We start from the raw sequence: 19105 nt of genomic DNA on the forward strand, positions 1-19105 counted from the left end.
TAGATCTGATCAGACACGACTGATATAAACTTATCTGTAGTTATATATATGTCTATGTTTGATTAGATCTGATCAGACTTCAATGATATGAAACCTATAAATATTTAATTACGTATATAGGTCCAATATATATATATATAACATAATGTTACAATTTTAATATCAATGTTATTAAATTTTTATTTTCTCAGCTATCAATCAAACCTAAATCCCCATTACTTAAAAAAAAAACCGTTCATAAAGCACCCTCAGCGCTTTCGCGCTTGAGGTGTGCAATATTCAAAGGTTTCGGCAGCATTTTAAAAGTATAAATAGATATCGATTTATATATGGATATTTATAAGTTTATAGATAAAAAGATTTGATTATATTTATCTAATGAATTCTATTGTAATTTATGTACAAAACCAAATTCATCATTAGGTGCATTATTTACGTAGGATGTATCAATTTCATTATTTGGGTTAAGTAATGCCATGAATTCGCTTTAATTATAAGTGTTTAGCAGACTAGAGGACCAGACTACCATCAAGTGACTGCCATAGTTAATCAGCATCGACGTGGGTCATTAATTGGACGGGTGACCCCTTATTATAATAATAGTTTACCGATAGTAATTTTTTTTTTTTTAATTTGAATTTAACCAAAATTTATATTAATGAAGACAATAAATCCTAATTAAATCACTTAATTAATAATTTACGGATATTTTCAATGACATTTTAAAAATGACTATATTCGTTCATGCATGATTATATCTAATCATCTGATTATATATGGACTTATATATAATTATACAAAATCATTTTTTATCGGGTATTGTAAATATAATTAATATTTACTTAATATATGTATTTTCTTTTCGTGTAGATGTATCGTGTTCACAGTGGTGGAGTGTCTCCCATGTAAGATTTTTATTACAAGTTTTGCCACGAGATCAAGAACTTGCTCAAGTTTTCGATCAAGTTGGAGTCCATATATGGCCGATGGTCACAATTATAATCCTAACAGTATTTGTGAAGTTACTAAAAATGCGATAAAATGATGACAAAAACTTGTTAAATTGTGTTGAAGAACGACATAGACCTGTAACTGCCAGCATTAATTTCTATAAGACACCTTAACAAGTAAGATCTGTGCTGGACAGTTTGGACCATAAATATTGTCACGATGAAGATTGGTGTTTTGGTGGAGAAAAACGTAATCAAGTACTAATGTCTATTGGTAAACATCAACAACAAAAAGAAGTTTTTTTTTAAAGCTTGCACTCTAGTACGGCGAATCGCAGAAAAATTTTTAAAGTATACAAATAGAAACTTACAATTTTATAGCTATGAAATCATCAGTAGTGGATCTGAAAATAAGATTAAGAATATCTTTGAAGAATTATTAATTAAAGAAAACAAAGCATTAGAACATTGGACGCAACGTAGAAAACGGCTTAATCATTATCACCAATACGTTATCTTTGAGCGTAGTGCTAAACGGTGCGAATCATATGAAATATTTTAAGCCGAAAAAATTACTCAAAATAAGGAAGTATTTAGTATAATTGAGAGTTGGCTTCTTCGTAAGAAAATGTTAAATATTTTTTTGTCGTTGTCAGGGTTTATATCTCATAGCTATGTACTTTATAAAGAATTGGGTGCAGTCGATGATAATTTTAAAATATCGTCATCGATGTTTTCGCAGGTCCTTTAATAAGGCTAGAGATAATAATACAATTCCAGGTAATGCTTTAGGCCTTTCAATACTTGTTGTGAACATATTATTTGTAGCAGTAATATACTAGACTACTTAACTATATAAGTTTTACAGCGATTATTTTTTGCAGGTGGCTTACCAAATGGCTTCCTTAATTCGGTCATCATCTTAATAATATCGAAATTATGAAAACTTATGAGGTTTTTAGATGCCAATGGTATTATTGTTACATTTTGACCAAGTATATGATTAATTGATTTTCTCGACAGCTTGTGTAAAGTTCATAATAATAACAATAACTGTCTAATAATAACATTCATTTGATGTAAATTTATGGTTTAAAATAGAAATAAATTAATTACAAGACAAAACATTTTATTTTAAAACATAGATATAATAAAATAATAGACTTTAACAATTCTAAAGTATAGTCAAAAATCGATAACAATGTTTGATAAAACTTTTATTGTTACAACGATGTTTTATGTAATAAAAAATTTGTTGTTATATTAAATTTTATCTTATATGGGTTAATAAAATTGCACTTAAATACTTATAACATTAGTTACTACTCAATGACGCACAAAAATAATTAATTATTTAATCAACCCTAGTGTAAATAGCAGCGTTTGGTACTATCTCTTTCCAATGTGGAACAGGTTGTATTTTTGAAGCAGTATCATTGTGTAATTTCCAATTATTGTTATAGCTTCTACAGTATGCTACAAAATTCCCATTATTAATTTCAATAATCCCTCGCAACCTATAAATAAAAAACAAGTTATAGCTTTTATATACAATCATGTAAACTGCAACGTTGACATAAATGAATAGTTGATACTTACGCATAATTTTTATTATTTAATTGCATAACTGATGGAAAAGTTATTAATTTGCATTGTAGAGGTTTACTTTGGTACATTCTGACATCTAATTCAATACATATGCATTTATTAAATAAAACAGAACGTATTGTACATCGTATTGTACAGTCAAATGAGCAAATTGATTCTTTTAGTTGGCTGAATCCGTTTTCCCAAATTATTTTGTAGTTCACTTGAATTATTGGAATAGATGTTCGATATTCCCCACATAATTTACAAGTGCACCTGAAACACGCACTTGAAGGAAAACATTTTTGCCAAATTTCAGTGATGCTAGATCACATGTTCAATTGTCTGTCATATAAAGGTGATGTTTTACTTTTGTCTTCAATTTTGTCATCAAACAGTGTAGCTAATAAAGTGGTTCTTTTTTTATATATCGTCTAACCGCTGACTCATTTTTATCCATACCTCGGAACTTTTTATTGGAAAATTATTGTCTTTAAATTCACCCGATAATATAAACTCTTTCAATAATTCTACTGCTTGATTCACAGACACTTTTGGTTTTCTTGGCATTTTGTGTAGTCTAAAAAAAAAACAAAAATATTTGTATTAACAATAATTCTACAATAGTTTGTTTTGATTAAATAGATTACCGTAAAAATTTTAATTATTAGGATGAAACCTTAATATAATAGTGCCGGAGAACTTTCGGTAAATTACTTATAAATTATTTATATAGTTACTGTAAACAATTAAGTGTGCTTAATTTATATATTATATCAAATTTTTTATTTTTTATTTAAAACTTTAAAACAATCACTTAAAAGAATTTGAAACACAACAAATAACGAGGTTTTTTTAACTAACATGTATATACATTTATTCATATACTGCGTAACACGATCTCTATAGACAAAGTACCTCGGAGCCGATCGTCGTTTGTTATTAAATCTCAGTAACGTCTCATTTTAAAAATATTCAAAAATATTTTTATTTTAAGGGCATTCACAGTCAGCGCCCCCTTTCCACCCACTTTTTAAAAATATTCAATAACTTTTAATTGTAACAACCGAATTAAAATTTTATTAATTAATTTCAAAAAAATTAAAGCATTAATTGAAAAAAGGACAACGCAGTTACAATTTCGCCAAGATGTAGATTTAAAAAAAAATTACTTACAGTTGCTATTAATTAGGAGTTAAACGGAATTTGTTAAATAAATTGTAGCCTAATAATGTTGACATAAAGATTTTACTGAAATTTATTTACCGAATTTCGTTCAACTCCTAATTCATAACAACTGTAAATAATTTTTTTTAAAATCTATTTTTCAGCGAAATTGTAACTGCGTTGCCCTTTTTTAAATTACCCTTGTAGCAATTTTGTCAAAGCCTTGTACCAGCCTGGATCAAGATACTTTAAAAAGATTTTCGATCAAGAATTGTACAAGAATTGGTCCAGATTCTTAACCAAGATTATTGGTCAAGACTTGAGCCAGACTGTAGTCAGAATTTGTCAAGAATTTGATTAGAAATCTGGAGCTGTCTATTGCTAAACTTTGGGACTATCCTATATAGAGGTTCTCATTCTACATTAGTTTCATTTATAATACTGTAGTCGAGAAATGAGTTCTCTGTAGAAAATGAATCTAGTTTTTTTAAAAATGCGAGCGACAGCTTATTGAATTCGTCATTAAATTTGACAAGACATTTTTTTTTACAAATAAAAATAGCAATTTTTATAAGTCAAAATCAAATAGAAAAAACGAGAGACTCTGATTATTAGCAATAACTCAAAAATTAATAGAGGAAGCGTAAAATTAAAAAACGATTATTAAAGAAGAAGCAATTTTCTATTTGTCACAACTTCCGGAATTCTATTCCCATTTTTTATAATTTTAATCATTTATCTTAATCTATTCAAAAACTTCCGAAATTTTTTAAGTGCTAGAAAATTCTGAAAGCAATTTTTCTAGGCATTACTACAAACTCAATGCGTAATTTAAAAAAATAACATTTTTAAACTTGTTGACTCAACTATAAATGAGAACCACTGCAATACTATACTTTTTACATTCAAGTGGAAAGGAGGGAAATAGGTGCGCGCTCGTCGTCTTTTGCGTTTTTCGCGCAAGTCTATGTCAAAACTCTGGGTCAAGAATCTGGTCAAATTCTGGTCACAGACTGGCCCAAGTCTGCAGCCAGTCTGGATAAAGATTCTTGATCAAGTGTCTTGGTCGAGAATTGTACAATTCTTTACAAAGTGCTTCTCTAAGTATCTTGCCAAAGAATCTTGCCCAATTCCATTGCTACTAGGGTAATGCTTTAACTATTTTTCAATTAATTATCAAAATTTAAATTCGGTCATTACAATTAAAAATGATTGAATATTATTAAAAAGTGAGGGGGAGAGCACTGTCTGAGAGCGGCCTTAAATAAAAATCAGAAATTTGTTTTAAATATTAGTAAAATATTAATAATAATAATTATTTTTTTTTAAATTAAATAGACTAAACTACCATTAGTTTTTCTCGATTTCTTTCTGTTACACCATTTAATTCACTCACAAAGGTAATAATAATAATAATAAATTAATTAATGTTGTTAATTTTTGCTATTTTTTAAATATTAAATATTCAATTTAATTTTTTTAATTTTAATATTTTTCAAGTATGAATTCATAATTAATCGAATGATCAATAATGAAGATCACAGATTACTTGTACAACTTATATTTAAAATAACAAAATCTAGATTTCCGTTATACTTTACATTCTATTGATAGATTTTTTTATTTGGTTCGAAATTTTAAAAATAAAAAAAAATTTCGATTAAGTTGTTTTATTTATTGTAAGGAGAACTTTATTTATTTTAGAATAAATTAAAAATGATAAAAATTGAAATGCCATTTCATTTATAATATAATTGATTTATGATCATTTTTATGATATCCTTCTAAATATTTCTTAAAATCTACTTATTATATTTTCATATACTAAGTATATTACAAATATTGTTATTTTTTATTATAAACGCGTTCAAGTATTGATTTTAATAATATTACTATTGATAGATTATTGATTGGTGTTTTTTTCTATTTCTATTTAAGATAGAAATTAAAAGATGGTAATCAATATTTTTGAAACAATTTACATAAAATTTAATCTTTTTAAATACGACTATCCACTGTATATAGTTAATTTTAATACATATATGAATTTTTTATATATAAAATTTTAGTTAATACTTTAATTTGTGGCAAAAAATATACAAAATTTTTGATTTCAAAAATTTCAAAATTGCTTAAAAAAATAATTTTTATAAAGCGTTTGAATTAAAAAATTTTTGTTTGAATCAATCTATGCATAAATATAAACCTGTGTTAATATACTGGAGTAGAATTATGTCCTTTTTTAAATTATAACGAATTCATGTATCTTTAAGTATATTTTTGAATATAATTAAAAGAAACTTATCAAATTAATTCTCTTTAGAGAAAAATTCAACTATTACCTGCAATATATAGAACCATTAACATTGTTCTCTAAGGGACTAGAGGAAACACTTAGCAAATCTTTAAGCAGAAATTTATACTTAGTAATTCGCTGTACAGGTTTAATAAGATATACAGCTATTAGATGTTTAACACGATGTTTTCTTTGTAAATCTTTAAACCCAATTTCTTCATGAGCCACTAACAATTGATTGCGTTCTGGTTTAATATTACAATAAGTAACGTACGTACCAACTTTAGCTGCCCAAGTGACAAAGCAATGACCAACATCTTCTGGCATTGTTTCATATTTTTCCTGTTTGTGTACATATATATATTGCTATGAAAGTGATGATTTTCTTCCATATTACAAAATATAATTGATTCACAATAATTCTGATGGGGCATTGCGACATTCATTTCACGTTTCTTTTAAGAAACACCGAATATGCGTCTCTAAATTTTTGACATAAGTTTATTCACTTTGTAATAATTCAGCCATAACGAATCTAAAATAGAATAATATCCACAATATTAGTATTCAAGTGAATAATATTTTTGTACTATTTCATACAAATAAATTATAAAAACATACCAGTTTTTTTTTTTTTTCTAGTGATGGGTCTGAATTGCGATCTATTGATAAATCTCTTAGACCATCATCAAATTTAATTCTTAGGTCATCTTTATCTTGTGTTTTGAAACAACCCATGCGCATACTGAAATGTTTATAACACTGATAAATCAGCAACAGATTTTATGGCTGTTGCGTGAGCGTGTCCTTTTTTTTTTATTAAATTGTCGGCCAGTTGTACCAATAATTTTACTCTTCCTCTTCTTTCCTATAAACACGTAAATATGAATATTAAATATTATTCTACATTCATGTATCAAGTATCAATAATATAAACATAAAATACTGATAAATACTTCAACGGATTTTTATTATTATTATTTTCTTAATAGTTACTGAATAAACTATACTTAAATAGTTATATTATTAATGATAGTAAAAAAAAAACTACAAAATCTAAAATAAAAACATTTACATTTACTCTACCTTTGAATTGGTTATGTTGTTGAAGAAGCTTTTCATTTTCAAAATGAATTTTTCCAACATTAGTATAAATAGCAAAGTGCAATTCACCAGTTCCACGTATCCATTCTAAAGCTTGTTTAGCACTATGTTTAGAGATAACGTATTGGTGATAATCATTAAACCGTTTTTTACGGTGCGTCCAATGTTCTAATGCTTTATTTTCTTTACATAATAATTCTTCAAAAATATTTTTAATCTTATTTTCAGATCCACTACTGATGGTTTCATAGCTATAAACTTGTAAGCTTCTATTTGTATACTTAAAAAATTTTTCTGTGATTCGCCGTACCAGAGTCCAAGCTTTAAAAAAAAACTTCATTTTGTAGTTGATGTTTATCAATAGACATTGGTACTTGATTACGTTTTTCTCCAGCAAAACACCATTCTTCATCATGACAATACTCATGCTCCAAACTGTCCAGCACAGATCTTACTTGTTAAAGTGTCTTATAAGACATTATAAAAATAAATGCTGGCAGATACAGGTTTATGTCGTTCTTCAGCACAGTGAACAAGTTGTTGTCATCATTTTATCACAGTTTTAGCAACTTCACGAATACTGTTAGGATTATGATGTTGACCATCGGCCACATATGAACTCCAGCTTGATCTAAAACTTGAGCAAGTTTTTGATCCTGTGGCAAAACTTGAAATAATCTTGCATGTGAGACACTCCACCATTGTGAGCACAATACATCTACATAAGTCAGGTATATTTTCAATAATTATAGGTTATGTATTACCTATTTTAGAAATATTCCTGTACTTACTTGATATTAGACAATATTTAAACAAAGAGTTGAGTAAATTAATAAAAAATAGCGTACACACAAGCTTTCCTACACCATAAACGCATATATAGGTTATATTATAGAGTCAAGGAATGTACAGATGTTTATACACTCCAAAGTCTATGCACTTCATTGTTGTGTGGCTTATATATACTGACATATGTTTACTCATATACATGTGAGCAACAAGTAAAATTCTCATTGGGAGTAATTGTAGATTATAATTAATTAAGCTTTATGAGAATAGTTGATGTATATTTATTGTTTTTTTATTAATACAATGTAAACAAGACAGGTAAACTAGAAATTTCGCGCCAAGCTATGAATAGTGTTGAGCGCATGCGCGGATAATAAATTATTTATAATTGTTAATAAAACAAATATAATGAATAATATCAATGCAAAAACTAGAGACCAATCCGGACCTAACGATAAGAAATGCAAAAATGATCAAGTTTATTGGTTTCGTTCTGAATGAGGTGCTAAAATGAAATTTTTTTTATTGCAAAATTTAAAAAATTATTTATAAAAAAACTATAGGGGACCTAACGAAAATTTTGGTGGACCTATACAGACCTAACGTAGACCTATCGATTAAGGTCATTTGGATATTGCAAATCATTAGATGAGGCGCTAAATTCGCACAGGTTCGAGAGATTGAATTAATGAGGAAAACATATGTCGGTAAAAGTAATTTAACTTTTTATAATTTGCTGACTATGTGTCGGCATAAATTAGCTCTGCGATTGAAACAAGTTGATGTAAATTATGCGGGTTCAGTTTTTAAAAGAACGAGATCGAAATTTCCATTGTATGGGGAAATGGCCAGGCACAATTTGGCCAAAGCGATACAGAGAAAAAAATTATTAAATGAATGCAACGATATTATAATTGATATTTTTTGTACCACGCTTCCAAATACATTTATAAGAAAAATTTTTAATTATTTATCTAATGAAGATCTTAAAATTTTGTGTTAATTTTGAATTTTTTTTAAATTGAACTGTAGTTTTATAATTAAATAAAATTTTATTAAAAAAAAATTTTTTTTTTATTAAAAAAAAGTCGCTAAATTTTAAATTTAATTTTCGCGCGCTTTTCTGACTTAATTAATGGTAAAGTAATTACAGTTTGTCTCTATTCTGTTTTACCCCAAAAATAGAAGGATTATTTTCAGTGAAGATATGGTGTGTAGAAGCAGGTAGAAGTGTCCCCCCACCTTCCATAGGCGAAGATAAGAAAAACATTTATTTTGAATTTGACGCTTGGCTGGATCGTCTCGAAAGGTAACTATTAAAAATAAAATAATAATCAATTGTTAGTTATTTATTATTAATTATAAATTATTTCTAATTAAATATAAAATATTTAAATCGATAATTTAAACACAAAAATATTATATTTGGTTTGTGATATTTTAAATTTATCGAAAAAATGAACACGTGTCTAGAAGTTAATGGTTAGGACTTTAATCCTGTTGGTGAAATTTATTTTAAAAGTTACCAACAAATATTTAATAATATTATTTTGATCTGTTTTTTTTTTACAGAAAAGTTATTATTTATTTGAAAATTATCAAACTAATTAGTAAATATGGAAGCAGAGAATTGTAAAATCGACTATCCGCCATCAGCAACGCCCTTGCATTTGGCTATTAGCGAAAACAATTACGAATTGGCTGAAAATTTAATAAAAGAAGGAGCTGATGTCAACGCCATGGGTCTTTATCATTTGTGGGGACGTTCTGATGTCTGTTGCTCGCCATTGCACATCGCGGCGGACAAGGGGGACAAATCATTAGTAGAATTACTGATCAAGCATAAGGCAAACTTGGACTACAGAACGACCACTGGAGAAACAGCTTTCTGCATAGCTATGGTTAATATCAATCATGAAATAGCTGATATTTTAATGAACGCAGGCGCCAACGTTAATGCACATAATGATGAATTATCTTCTGCACCTGATCTGATACTTCCTAATGGTTTATTTTATCGCACTATAAAAAAGGGATGTATGCCAGACCTATCGGTTATTTCCAAATATGTCGGTATTTTTTATATGCTTGCATTTGTGATTTTCATTATTTATGAAAGTTGTTCTCAAAAATCATCTTAATATAAATAATAAATTGTTTTTATTTATTTTGTAATTAACTAGATTGTACTTTTATTTAAAACTTCTTCGTGAGTAATATTGATCCCACATTCTTTTAAGATTTGTAAATATTTTGAAAACTTGTCTTTGAAAATGTCAAAGTAATTTCAAGCAACCGATTTTCTCTATTTTATTTTATTTTACACAAAGTTAAAATAATATTGTATAATAATTTAGCTTTATTATCTCATATCGTACATTGTATTATATTTGATCTATATTAGATGATGTATATTGCCGATTGGCGTAATAAATAAATAAATAAAATAAGAGCAAGTTAAAAAAAAAAGAGAAATGAGTTTGAAAAGAAAGAGTTTAGAGATTTAAAAAACATTAAACGTTTGTTATAAATTATAGTGAAGCGGAGTGATTTTGGAGTGAACTCGATTTTATTTAAATCCGCATTCACTCTTATTCGCCCTGGTGGAAATTTTTCGGAATTTTCTCTGAAAAACTCAGTTCCAAAGTTCTAAAGACTTTTTCAGTGTTTTTCAGAGAAAAATCTGAAAAATTTCCACCGGGGCGTAGTTTTAATGTTACAATAAAGTCCTTTTAAAAGTGAATTTTACTCCGAACCAGAGTTTTAATATTTAAATCAACCACTTTGGAGTGAATTACATTCTGAGGATATTAAATAAAAACACAGGCATCCCTGATTAAAAAAATCGATTTAAAGGGATTCAAAAAAAATTTTTTTCAATACTTTTTAATACTTTTGAATACCTTGAATATTTTTGAATCTCTCTTCTTATGGGCATTTAATATTGCAAATTCCTTTAAATCGATTGTTTGAATCAGGGATCCGTTCCACATCCTGGATTTAATCCGCGTTTGATTTTAAAATTTTTTACAGGGTACAGTTTATATTATTCTTCAAAAACTAGAGTAATATTCCTTCTTAGTTTTTTTTATTACAATTTACGATCTATATCTTCTTGAAAACACTCAATGTCTACCATAGTTCCTCTTCCTCACTAATTTTCCCGCTTGTCTAATGTATTTAATTAATATCCCTGGTGGAAATTTTTCGGAATTTTCTGTGAAAAACTCAGTTCTAAAGTTCTAAAGACTTTTTCAGAGAAAAGTCAGAAAAATTTCCATCAGGGATGCGATCCATCCACTCAAAAAAAAAAATTTTCATTTCTTCTAGCCCTACTTTCATTTTTCCTTTATTTGTCGGATTCCATTTCAGCCAATGGCAGTTCTCTCCTCCTTTTTACAGTCCGCAGTTTTTTCATCTTCGAAAAATTTGATATCAAAATTAACTTCAAGCTCTACCTTATCGACAAACTTCCACTACTATTATCATTATTATAAAAAAAAAAAATTTCTTGAATTGTCATGGACGTAAGCAGTAAACGACAAACGACAGATCGATTGTTTAATTCAAGTGTCAGATTTTGTTATGACTCACAACTGATATAAAACGGAAACAAATAATTAAAATATATATTAGATTAGTTAGTTAATTAAAATAATAAATAATGCAGAGCGTAATTAATTCAGTAAAAGGAACAGCTTTAGGAGTCGCTGAATATCTGACCCCCGTTCTTAAGGTTAGTTGTTTATTTTATAATTAATTAATTTTTTTATAAATCAATAATCAATAATTAATAATTAATTTATTTAAGGAGAGTAAATTTCGCGAGACAGGCGTTTTAACTCCAGAAGAATTCGTGGCTGCTGGTGATCATTTGGTCCATCATTGTCCAACATGGCAATGGGCTACTGGTGATGAAGACAGAACTAAATCATATTTACCTAAAAAAAAACAGTTTTTATTAACCCGTAATGTACCGTGTACTCGTAGATGTAAACAGGTATTTTTAAATTCAAATTTCAAGTTATTGCGATAATTAATTATTATGATACTGAAGTTAGCAGACGTCTGACAGTTTTTGAATTTTTTTAAAAACAATTAATCATAAAAAAAAAATATTTTGAAAAATTGCACCTATAGTTTATTAAATTTTCTACATGTGTATATTTTTAGTTTTTTTTTTTGTAATTTATTTGTTGAAAAAAAAAATCCGAAAATTTGTAACTGTCTGCTTACTTCAGGATCGTTAATTATTCGATTTTTAATGAGTGTGAGTGTATCAGACATCAGACAAATTTAAAATTATTAATTAATCAACTAAATAATTAATAAAATAAAATTTTTAAAAAATGCGCATTTGAAAAATTTAAAAATTAATAAGTGCATTTTTTAAAAATATTTTTTTAAAAATTATTTACTCTATTTATTTATAATTTTAAATCTGTCTGATGTCTGCTACATTCACACTCATGTTTTTTACGAGACAAATTTAAAATTATTAATCAATAGAGTAAATAATTGATAAAACAAAATTTTAAAAAAATGCGCATTTAAAAAAATTAATAAGTGCATTTTTTATAAATGTCATTTTTTAAATTATTTACTCTATTTATTAATAATTTAAAATTTTCTGATGTCTGCTACATTCACACTCATTGTTTTTTTTTTAATGGAGTAGATTGAATACTGTGATGAACAAGAACGAATAATAGAAGCTGATGATCCAGAGGGTGGTTGGGTCGATACCCATCACTATGATGCAAGTGTTGGTGGGATTGATGAGAAAGTATCCGAGATGACCTTGGAAGATACGACGCAGCAGCCTCCTGCTAATGATGATGATGACGATGATGAGGAGGATGAAGAAGCCGCTGATATGGAAGCTTTCGAAGTCAGTGGAATGCTTGATGAAGAGGACAAGGTATTGAAGCATTTGGGTTATTAGGTTTCATTCAATTACTTACTTACTTAATTTTATTTTATTTAATTACGCAGTTTGCAGCTGAAACAAAGAAACCAGTAAAGGAAAAAAAAGATACCTTTCCTGAAGGAGAAATAATTCACACAAGAACTTACGATCTACATATAACTTATGATAAATATTATCAGACGCCGCGGTTGTGGCTCTTTGGGTACGACGAGAACCAGAAACCCCTGACTGTTGAGGAGATGTATGAAGATGTCAGTCAGGATCATGCCAAGAAAACTGTTACCATGGAGACTCATCCCCATTTACCTGGACCTCCGATGGCTTCTGTCCATCCCTGCAGGTATCAAATCATTTTTTTACCCGAGACTCTAAACGTAATTTTGATCCACGTGTGAAAATCTGAGCTGATTAATAAAATACTTTAATTATTTCTAGACACGCAGAAGTTATGAAAAAAATAATAGAAACAGTAATGGAAGGGGGCGGCGAGTTGGGTGTCCACATGTATCTCATAATATTTTTAAAGTTCGTTCAATCCGTGATCCCGACAATCGAGTACGATTACACGCAAAATTTTATGCTGTCCAGCTCAAGCTAAAAGTTTATTTCTTACTGGCAGCTCCCATTGATTTCAAATAAAATAATAAAAGACAGTTTAGCTGAAAGTTTTTACATGTTTGTACCGTAATGCATTTTGCAGCCAATCACTTTAACAAAACTTTTCACTTAAATGTAAATCGCGCTTATGCTTTCAAAATTAAATGTTGCCATCGAAGATTTTTATTTCTTCGACACTCAAGGGCATTCTCAGACACTTCCGCCCACTTTTTTTGTCCCAGGACACCGTAGTTTAAATTTTCCCAGAATATGGAATTTAAAAAAAATAAAATTACTTACAGTTGACATCAATTAGGAGTTAAACGAAATTTTTCGAATGAAGTTTAGCCTACGAAATTTGAAAATTCAAATTATAAAATTGACATGAAGATTTTACTGAAATTTATTTTCTAAATTTCGTTTAGCTCTCAATTGATGTCAACTGTAAGTAATTTTTTTTTAATCAATTGATAAAATTTCGATACGTGACAGCTGAGTCATTGCATATTTTTGAAAAGTGGGGAATTGTCTGAGAATGTCCTTAATTAATTAATTAATTACACTTGAACACGTGCGAGCTAAAAATTAATTAATTTAAAATATTTGACTAGTATTGGTGTTTGAATCGCAGCTTTCGCACTCAACGACCGCACACGTCGAAAGTTTTTTTTTAAACATATTTATATATATAAATATAAATATAAATGTGTAATAACAATGAATTTAAACACATAAATGTAACTTATCAATGCAATTGCGTAGATTGAATAATAAACTTTTAAATTAATCATAAATTTATTGAATCTACTATGGCATGACTTTACAAAATCTTAAATATTTACAAATTAACTGTTAATTATTCTAACAATTCACTAATTAATATAGTGACAGTACAATTAAATACTAGTAGCGCTTATTTTTTTCTTTTTTTTAACAAAAACAAATCATTAAAGGACTTGGTCTAGCCAATGGAGACGTACTCGTCGACGGGATTAGCCAACACCGAGGCATAATACGAGTGAACGAGTCTCACTTTGTTGCCGTCCTCATTTATGAGTTCAAAGGCAGGCGCCGAGTCTGCTGGGTCGTCGATCTGATCAGCGGGATCATCCTCGAGGACTTTCACCAGAGCACTGTTGTCATCAAGGGCAATTGCTTGTTGATTGTCGTCGGTAGTCATCGGCTGTCGCATATGAACGGCCAGTTCCTCAGCGAGTTCGTCAGTGACGACACCCGAGTGCACGCGGATAGTCTGCCCGTGATTTAACTGACTGACGAACTCACCGCGAGTCAGCAGCTGTCTTGCGTCTTGTATCGACAGGGGAATGGGATTCCCGGCGCTGTCAGTTATCTGGAGCTGGAGATTCTGATCAGAAAGATCAATCTCTACCTGCGCGTCGTCAGTCTTACTGATCATTTGTTCCTCGACATTGAGCGCAGGGAGCACTTGAGCGTCAGCGGTCTCCTTGTCCTCGATCATGCCAAAGTGCAGCGTTCTCGATTGACTCGGGTCATTTGGATCCTGGTAAGACACATAAATAACTTGCGTACCCTCTTCAGATCCCTCGTCCGTGATGACTCGCTGGAGTTCTAGCGAATCATCGGCTTCCTGGCTCGGGAATATCTGCCACAATTCTCCAGGTCCCGCGCCAGCTACAACGCCAGTGGTTCCATCTTCAGCTCCAGCAGGAGCTGCGATAACTCCAGACACCCCGGCTTTAATATCACTGATATTCATAACTTTGTGCTCTCTATGAGTGCGTTTGTGTTTCGTCAGATTTGAACAATCAGCGAAATGTTTATCGCAGATATTACACCTGTAGGGTTTTTCGCCGGTATGTGTGCGCATGTGTTTTTTCAATGCCCATTGTTCAGTGAATGATTGCTTACAATGTGAACACTGGAACGGACGATCATTGTTGTGTCTGCGTACATGAGTTTTCCAGGTGTCTTTATGTAAATATGTTTTACCGCAGTACTCACACTTCCAGGGTCGCTCGCCAGTGTGTCGCTTCTGATGCAATTTGAACTGCGAGGACGTCGTAAAGCTGCGCCTGCATACCTCACACTCGTAAGGCTTTACTCCAGTGTGTATACGTATGTGTTCCTGCAAATTGCCATTCTGTGAAAAATCTTTGTGACAAATATTACACCTGTAAGGTTTCTCTCCATTGTGCCAGCGATAGTGCAAAGTCAAACTCGTTTTGTGAGCAAACTGACGATTGCACTGATTGCAGCGATACTTTTTCTCCCCGGTGTGCGTCGACTGATGATTTATCAAGTTGGCTTTGGTCTTGAAACTCGCCTCACACAATTTACAAACATACGGCCGCGCCTGCGAGTGGGTGAGCTGGTGCCGCTGGAGCAGCTGCTTGTGTTTGAAATTCTTACCGCATTTGTTGCAAACAAACTTACGGCCGTTGTTGTGCTCAGCTTCTTTGTGATAGACCACCGAGCTAGGATGATTCAATACCTTGCCGCAGATATCGCACACGCACGCTTTGTTCGTTTTTTTTTTTATGGTGATGTCGTGCGTCGAGACGTGGACTTTCAGGTTTTCCTCAGTCGCGAAAGTTTTTTCGCACACACTGCACACGAACGGATTGTCGACGTTATGAAATTCTTTTATGTGAGCTTCCAAAGTGTCCTGGGTTACGAACAGCTCTTCGCAGTCATCGCACACGTACTCTTTTATCTCGGAGTTTTCTTTGAATTCATCATCGTCATCAACATCACCTTCATCATCATCATCACCAGTACCAGTACCAGCACCAGTACCATTAGCATTACTATTATCATTGTCATTATCATTATCATCATTAACATTATCTCCATTAATATCTTCATCTAGAGTTTGTACTTTTGAATCCTGCTTATCATCTAGGGACTCCAGCGCATCAGTTGAGTCGTTGATGTCATTATCGTCAATCATATCCGTTAAATCCTGTAAGAATTCAACGTTGGTACAATTATTTTTAATAACTTTTTTGCCAGTATGGCCTTCATTCTTTTGATGCAAAATAAAATTATCTAGTATCGTAAACTGTTTGTTGCACTTAAGGCACTCGAATTTATCATTCAAGTGACTGCTCTTGTGGAGTACGTAGCGGTGACGCTGCTGGAATCCGCGACCGCAGGTATTGCAAACATATTTAGCTTTTTTGTGGCGCGACTTCGGTCGCCCGCGACCGCGGCCGCGATTCATGATGATCAGCTCGCCGAGATCTTCGCCGTCTTGGGACTCGAGGTGTCCTATCACCTCTTCGTTGCCGTCTGGAAGCGGCATGTTCTTGTCTCCTTTTTCGTCTAGTTCGCGTTCCCCGGTATCTTCTTCGTCATCAATGACACCTTCCTCCTTAAACATTCTCTCCAACTCTTTTCCCCGAACTACTTCAGAGAAACGTTTAGGAATCTTGCGCTTGCGTCTCCGTCGACCATCACCGTCCAGTTCGTCATCGTCATCCTGCTTGTCGTCGTCCTCTTGACTCGTTTCCAAAACTTCCTCGTCTTTTAAATCTTCCGTGTGGTTTTTTGGCGGGCGACCGCGCTTCCGTCGCGGTTTTTCTAAGCCTTCCATTTGTAAACTCATGTCATGCTCCGCTGCGTACATCGAACCGTCCGGTAGTACTATTTTTAAATGAAATAATTAATTACAAATAAATTAGTCTTTAAAAAATTAAAAAAATATGCAGGACAAGTAATTTTAAACGTACTATTGATGATAATTTGCTGCCCATAATTTTCATCATTTTTTTGTTCGTAATTTACCAGCTCCATCGTATCAGGATTCAATTGCTCCAGCTGATTATCATTATGACTCATTTTCAATCTATCATTTTTTTTAAATAATTCGTTTTCTTGTTTCAATAAATCTCGTAATTTTTTTTGCCCTTCAACCAATAAATCAAAAAACTGCATCGTGGATTCCAGTTGTATGTTACAACCTGGACAAATGGTCGTTGGTAATTTTCCATCATTTCGTACCTTGAAAAAAAAAACAAAACATCAAATCATTACCAATAAATTAAAATACTTAAACTAGGATAGGGGGCAGAGGCAGCCGATCGGTTCATGTGTGGCTCGGGCGATCATCAAAGTTAAGCAGCACCGAGCGTGGTTACTGTTTGGCTGGGTGACCGCTTAGCCATGCATTGAGCTTGATCGGACGTCTCTGTGCGCTAGGCGCGGACTGAAGAGCCAGTGATCGGTAAAATGGAAATTTTATCGATCACTGGAACTTCACCTGCTCCGAAAAATGACAGCTGTACTGGCAAAAGGTTTTCTCTGTGGTTTCCCTTTGCCGCTATACTCCCACGGCAAAAAGGTGGGGTATAGGGCATCACGTAATGATGCAGTACAGAAGCACAAGTCGGTCCACAGCCGCATGAAAAAGAGGAGGGAATAGAAAAAGGTAGCGATTGCGATTAAAGGCAAGAAGTGTAAAAGGCATAAATATGCTATACACTGTTAACAATAATAAATAATAAATACTTAAACTAGGATATTTTTTTCAACTAAAATCCAAGGGCTCCATTAAAAATGACCGTGAAAAATTCCATAATAAATGACAATTATATTTACTTTGTAATCCTCAAAGTCCTGCAAGGTCTTGCTGGATATTTAAGTATAATTGCACGAAAAATTTAAATGAATAATTGAAAGAATTAAAATGAAAATTAATTGTTAAGAAAATTTTTAAAAGTCAGCAGATTACTAGGAAATGAATGACAATGATGACTTTTAATTTGAAAAATATCTGAGGATTGAATGTGAGGATATTTGTCCTGTAATAAATATATGTTTGTTTTATAAAATCTAAAGAGTTGATAAATTTTGATTCATGTAGTAAATGTGCAACGAAAATCAGTGTAGATACTGTAGACAGTCATCATATTAAATTATATTAGTAAAAACGTAGGAAGTCAAATTAGATCCTGAATTTTTTTTGTTCTCCATGCAGTTATTGTTGACACAGTAGTCAGTATAAGTCATGCCGTTTACTTTATTAAAATAAGTGAAATAAACATACCTTCAATGGTAAATAACGGTTGATAAGTGAGCTCAAATCAGGATACTCGGTATTGTCAGTGAACAAATTCACTCCATTCGTATTATTTTCAGCACACAAACGACAAATTGTTGAATCATACAGTAATATATCGTCCATTGTTTTAATTAGTATGAAATCATGCGAATAAATTTTTTATTTCAGCGACTGACCCAGTACTAGATTCACTAATATTAATTATGATTCAGTGGGTCTTGATCTAATTATTTTTACTGATTTATTTAATAAACCACATGTTTAAATAAATATAAATGGTTTATTTTTGTTGGTTATACCACACCCACGGTTTTTAAATTTTTTTGTTGGCAGTTCGGTTTTCAGCAGCTGATTTAATTTTTGCGCAATAATTGATTATTAGTTAAATAATTATTTTACTTATTTATGATTTTAAATAGTCTACTGAGTAATTAGATTTTTTATGCCTTATTTCTATGTAGTTAATTTTTTTTTTTTTTTTATTAAATAATTTACGAATAGTTGAGCGCCATTTTGTCGGTATTTTGAATTTTGCGCATGCGTTAAAATTTTTCGCGGGAAAATTTAAAAGATTTTACTGTACGTAATTTCTTATGAAGAATGTAGCAGACGAGAGAGTTTGTAAATTTGAAATAAATAAA

The 19105-nt window shown here is 31.0% G+C and overlaps 3 protein-coding genes and 2 long non-coding RNA genes across 10 annotated transcripts; 3 read left to right on the forward strand and 2 right to left on the reverse strand.

Moving 5' to 3' along the window:
• Window positions 1–89: 89 nt before the first annotated feature.
• Window positions 90–1972, forward strand: LOC130668357 (uncharacterized). 3 transcript variants are annotated; one of them, XR_008989998.1, is made up of 3 exons: window positions 90–613; window positions 871–1730; window positions 1835–1972. It is a non-coding gene; the product is annotated as an uncharacterized LOC130668357 (long non-coding RNA). The 3 variants fall into 3 exon arrangements; XR_008989999.1 differs by having other exon boundaries at window positions 90–580; XR_008990000.1 differs by having other exon boundaries at window positions 90–463.
• Window positions 1973–2062: 90 nt separating this feature from the next.
• LOC130668356 (uncharacterized) lies at window positions 2063–8562 on the reverse strand. Of its 3 annotated transcripts, none has more exons than XR_008989997.1 (7): window positions 7896–8562; window positions 7087–7822; window positions 6622–6868; window positions 6279–6535; window positions 2908–3117; window positions 2550–2813; window positions 2063–2467 (listed from the first exon to the last, which is right to left on the reverse strand). It is a non-coding gene; the product is annotated as an uncharacterized LOC130668356 (long non-coding RNA). The 3 variants fall into 3 exon arrangements; XR_008989996.1 differs by having other exon boundaries at window positions 2550–2825; XR_008989995.1 differs by having other exon boundaries at window positions 2550–3117.
• A 947-nt stretch (window positions 8563–9509) lies between these two features.
• Window positions 9510–10034, forward strand: LOC130667764 (GA-binding protein subunit beta-1-like). The gene has a single exon (XM_057469596.1). It carries the CDS (start codon window positions 9510–9512, stop codon window positions 10032–10034), a length of 525 nt encoding a protein of 174 aa, XP_057325579.1.
• A 1362-nt stretch (window positions 10035–11396) lies between these two features.
• LOC130668553 (ubiquitin-like-conjugating enzyme ATG3) lies at window positions 11397–13481 on the forward strand. The gene is made up of 5 exons (XM_057470895.1): window positions 11397–11629; window positions 11705–11893; window positions 12572–12814; window positions 12889–13163; window positions 13259–13481. The coding sequence occupies exons 1-5, from the start codon at window positions 11558–11560 to the stop codon at window positions 13419–13421; spliced, it is 942 nt and encodes a 313-aa protein (XP_057326878.1). The 5' UTR covers window positions 11397–11557; the 3' UTR covers window positions 13422–13481.
• Window positions 13482–14214: 733 nt separating this feature from the next.
• Window positions 14215–18938, reverse strand: LOC130668549 (zinc finger protein 271-like). Of its 2 annotated transcripts, none has more exons than XM_057470888.1 (3): window positions 18450–18938; window positions 17134–17404; window positions 14215–17047 (listed from the first exon to the last, which is right to left on the reverse strand). In XM_057470888.1, exons 1-3 carry the CDS (start codon window positions 18585–18587, stop codon window positions 14382–14384), a joined length of 3075 nt encoding a protein of 1024 aa, XP_057326871.1. In that variant the 5' UTR covers window positions 18588–18938; the 3' UTR covers window positions 14215–14381. The 2 variants fall into 2 exon arrangements, with proteins under 2 accessions (XP_057326871.1, XP_057326872.1); XM_057470889.1 differs by lacking the exon at window positions 18450–18938 and adding an exon at window positions 18002–18156.
• Between the last annotated feature and the right edge of the window lie 167 nt (window positions 18939–19105).

This window comes from Microplitis mediator, chromosome 5 (assembly GCF_029852145.1).
Source record: "Microplitis mediator isolate UGA2020A chromosome 5, iyMicMedi2.1, whole genome shotgun sequence".
NCBI lineage: Eukaryota > Metazoa > Arthropoda > Insecta > Hymenoptera > Braconidae > Microplitis > Microplitis mediator.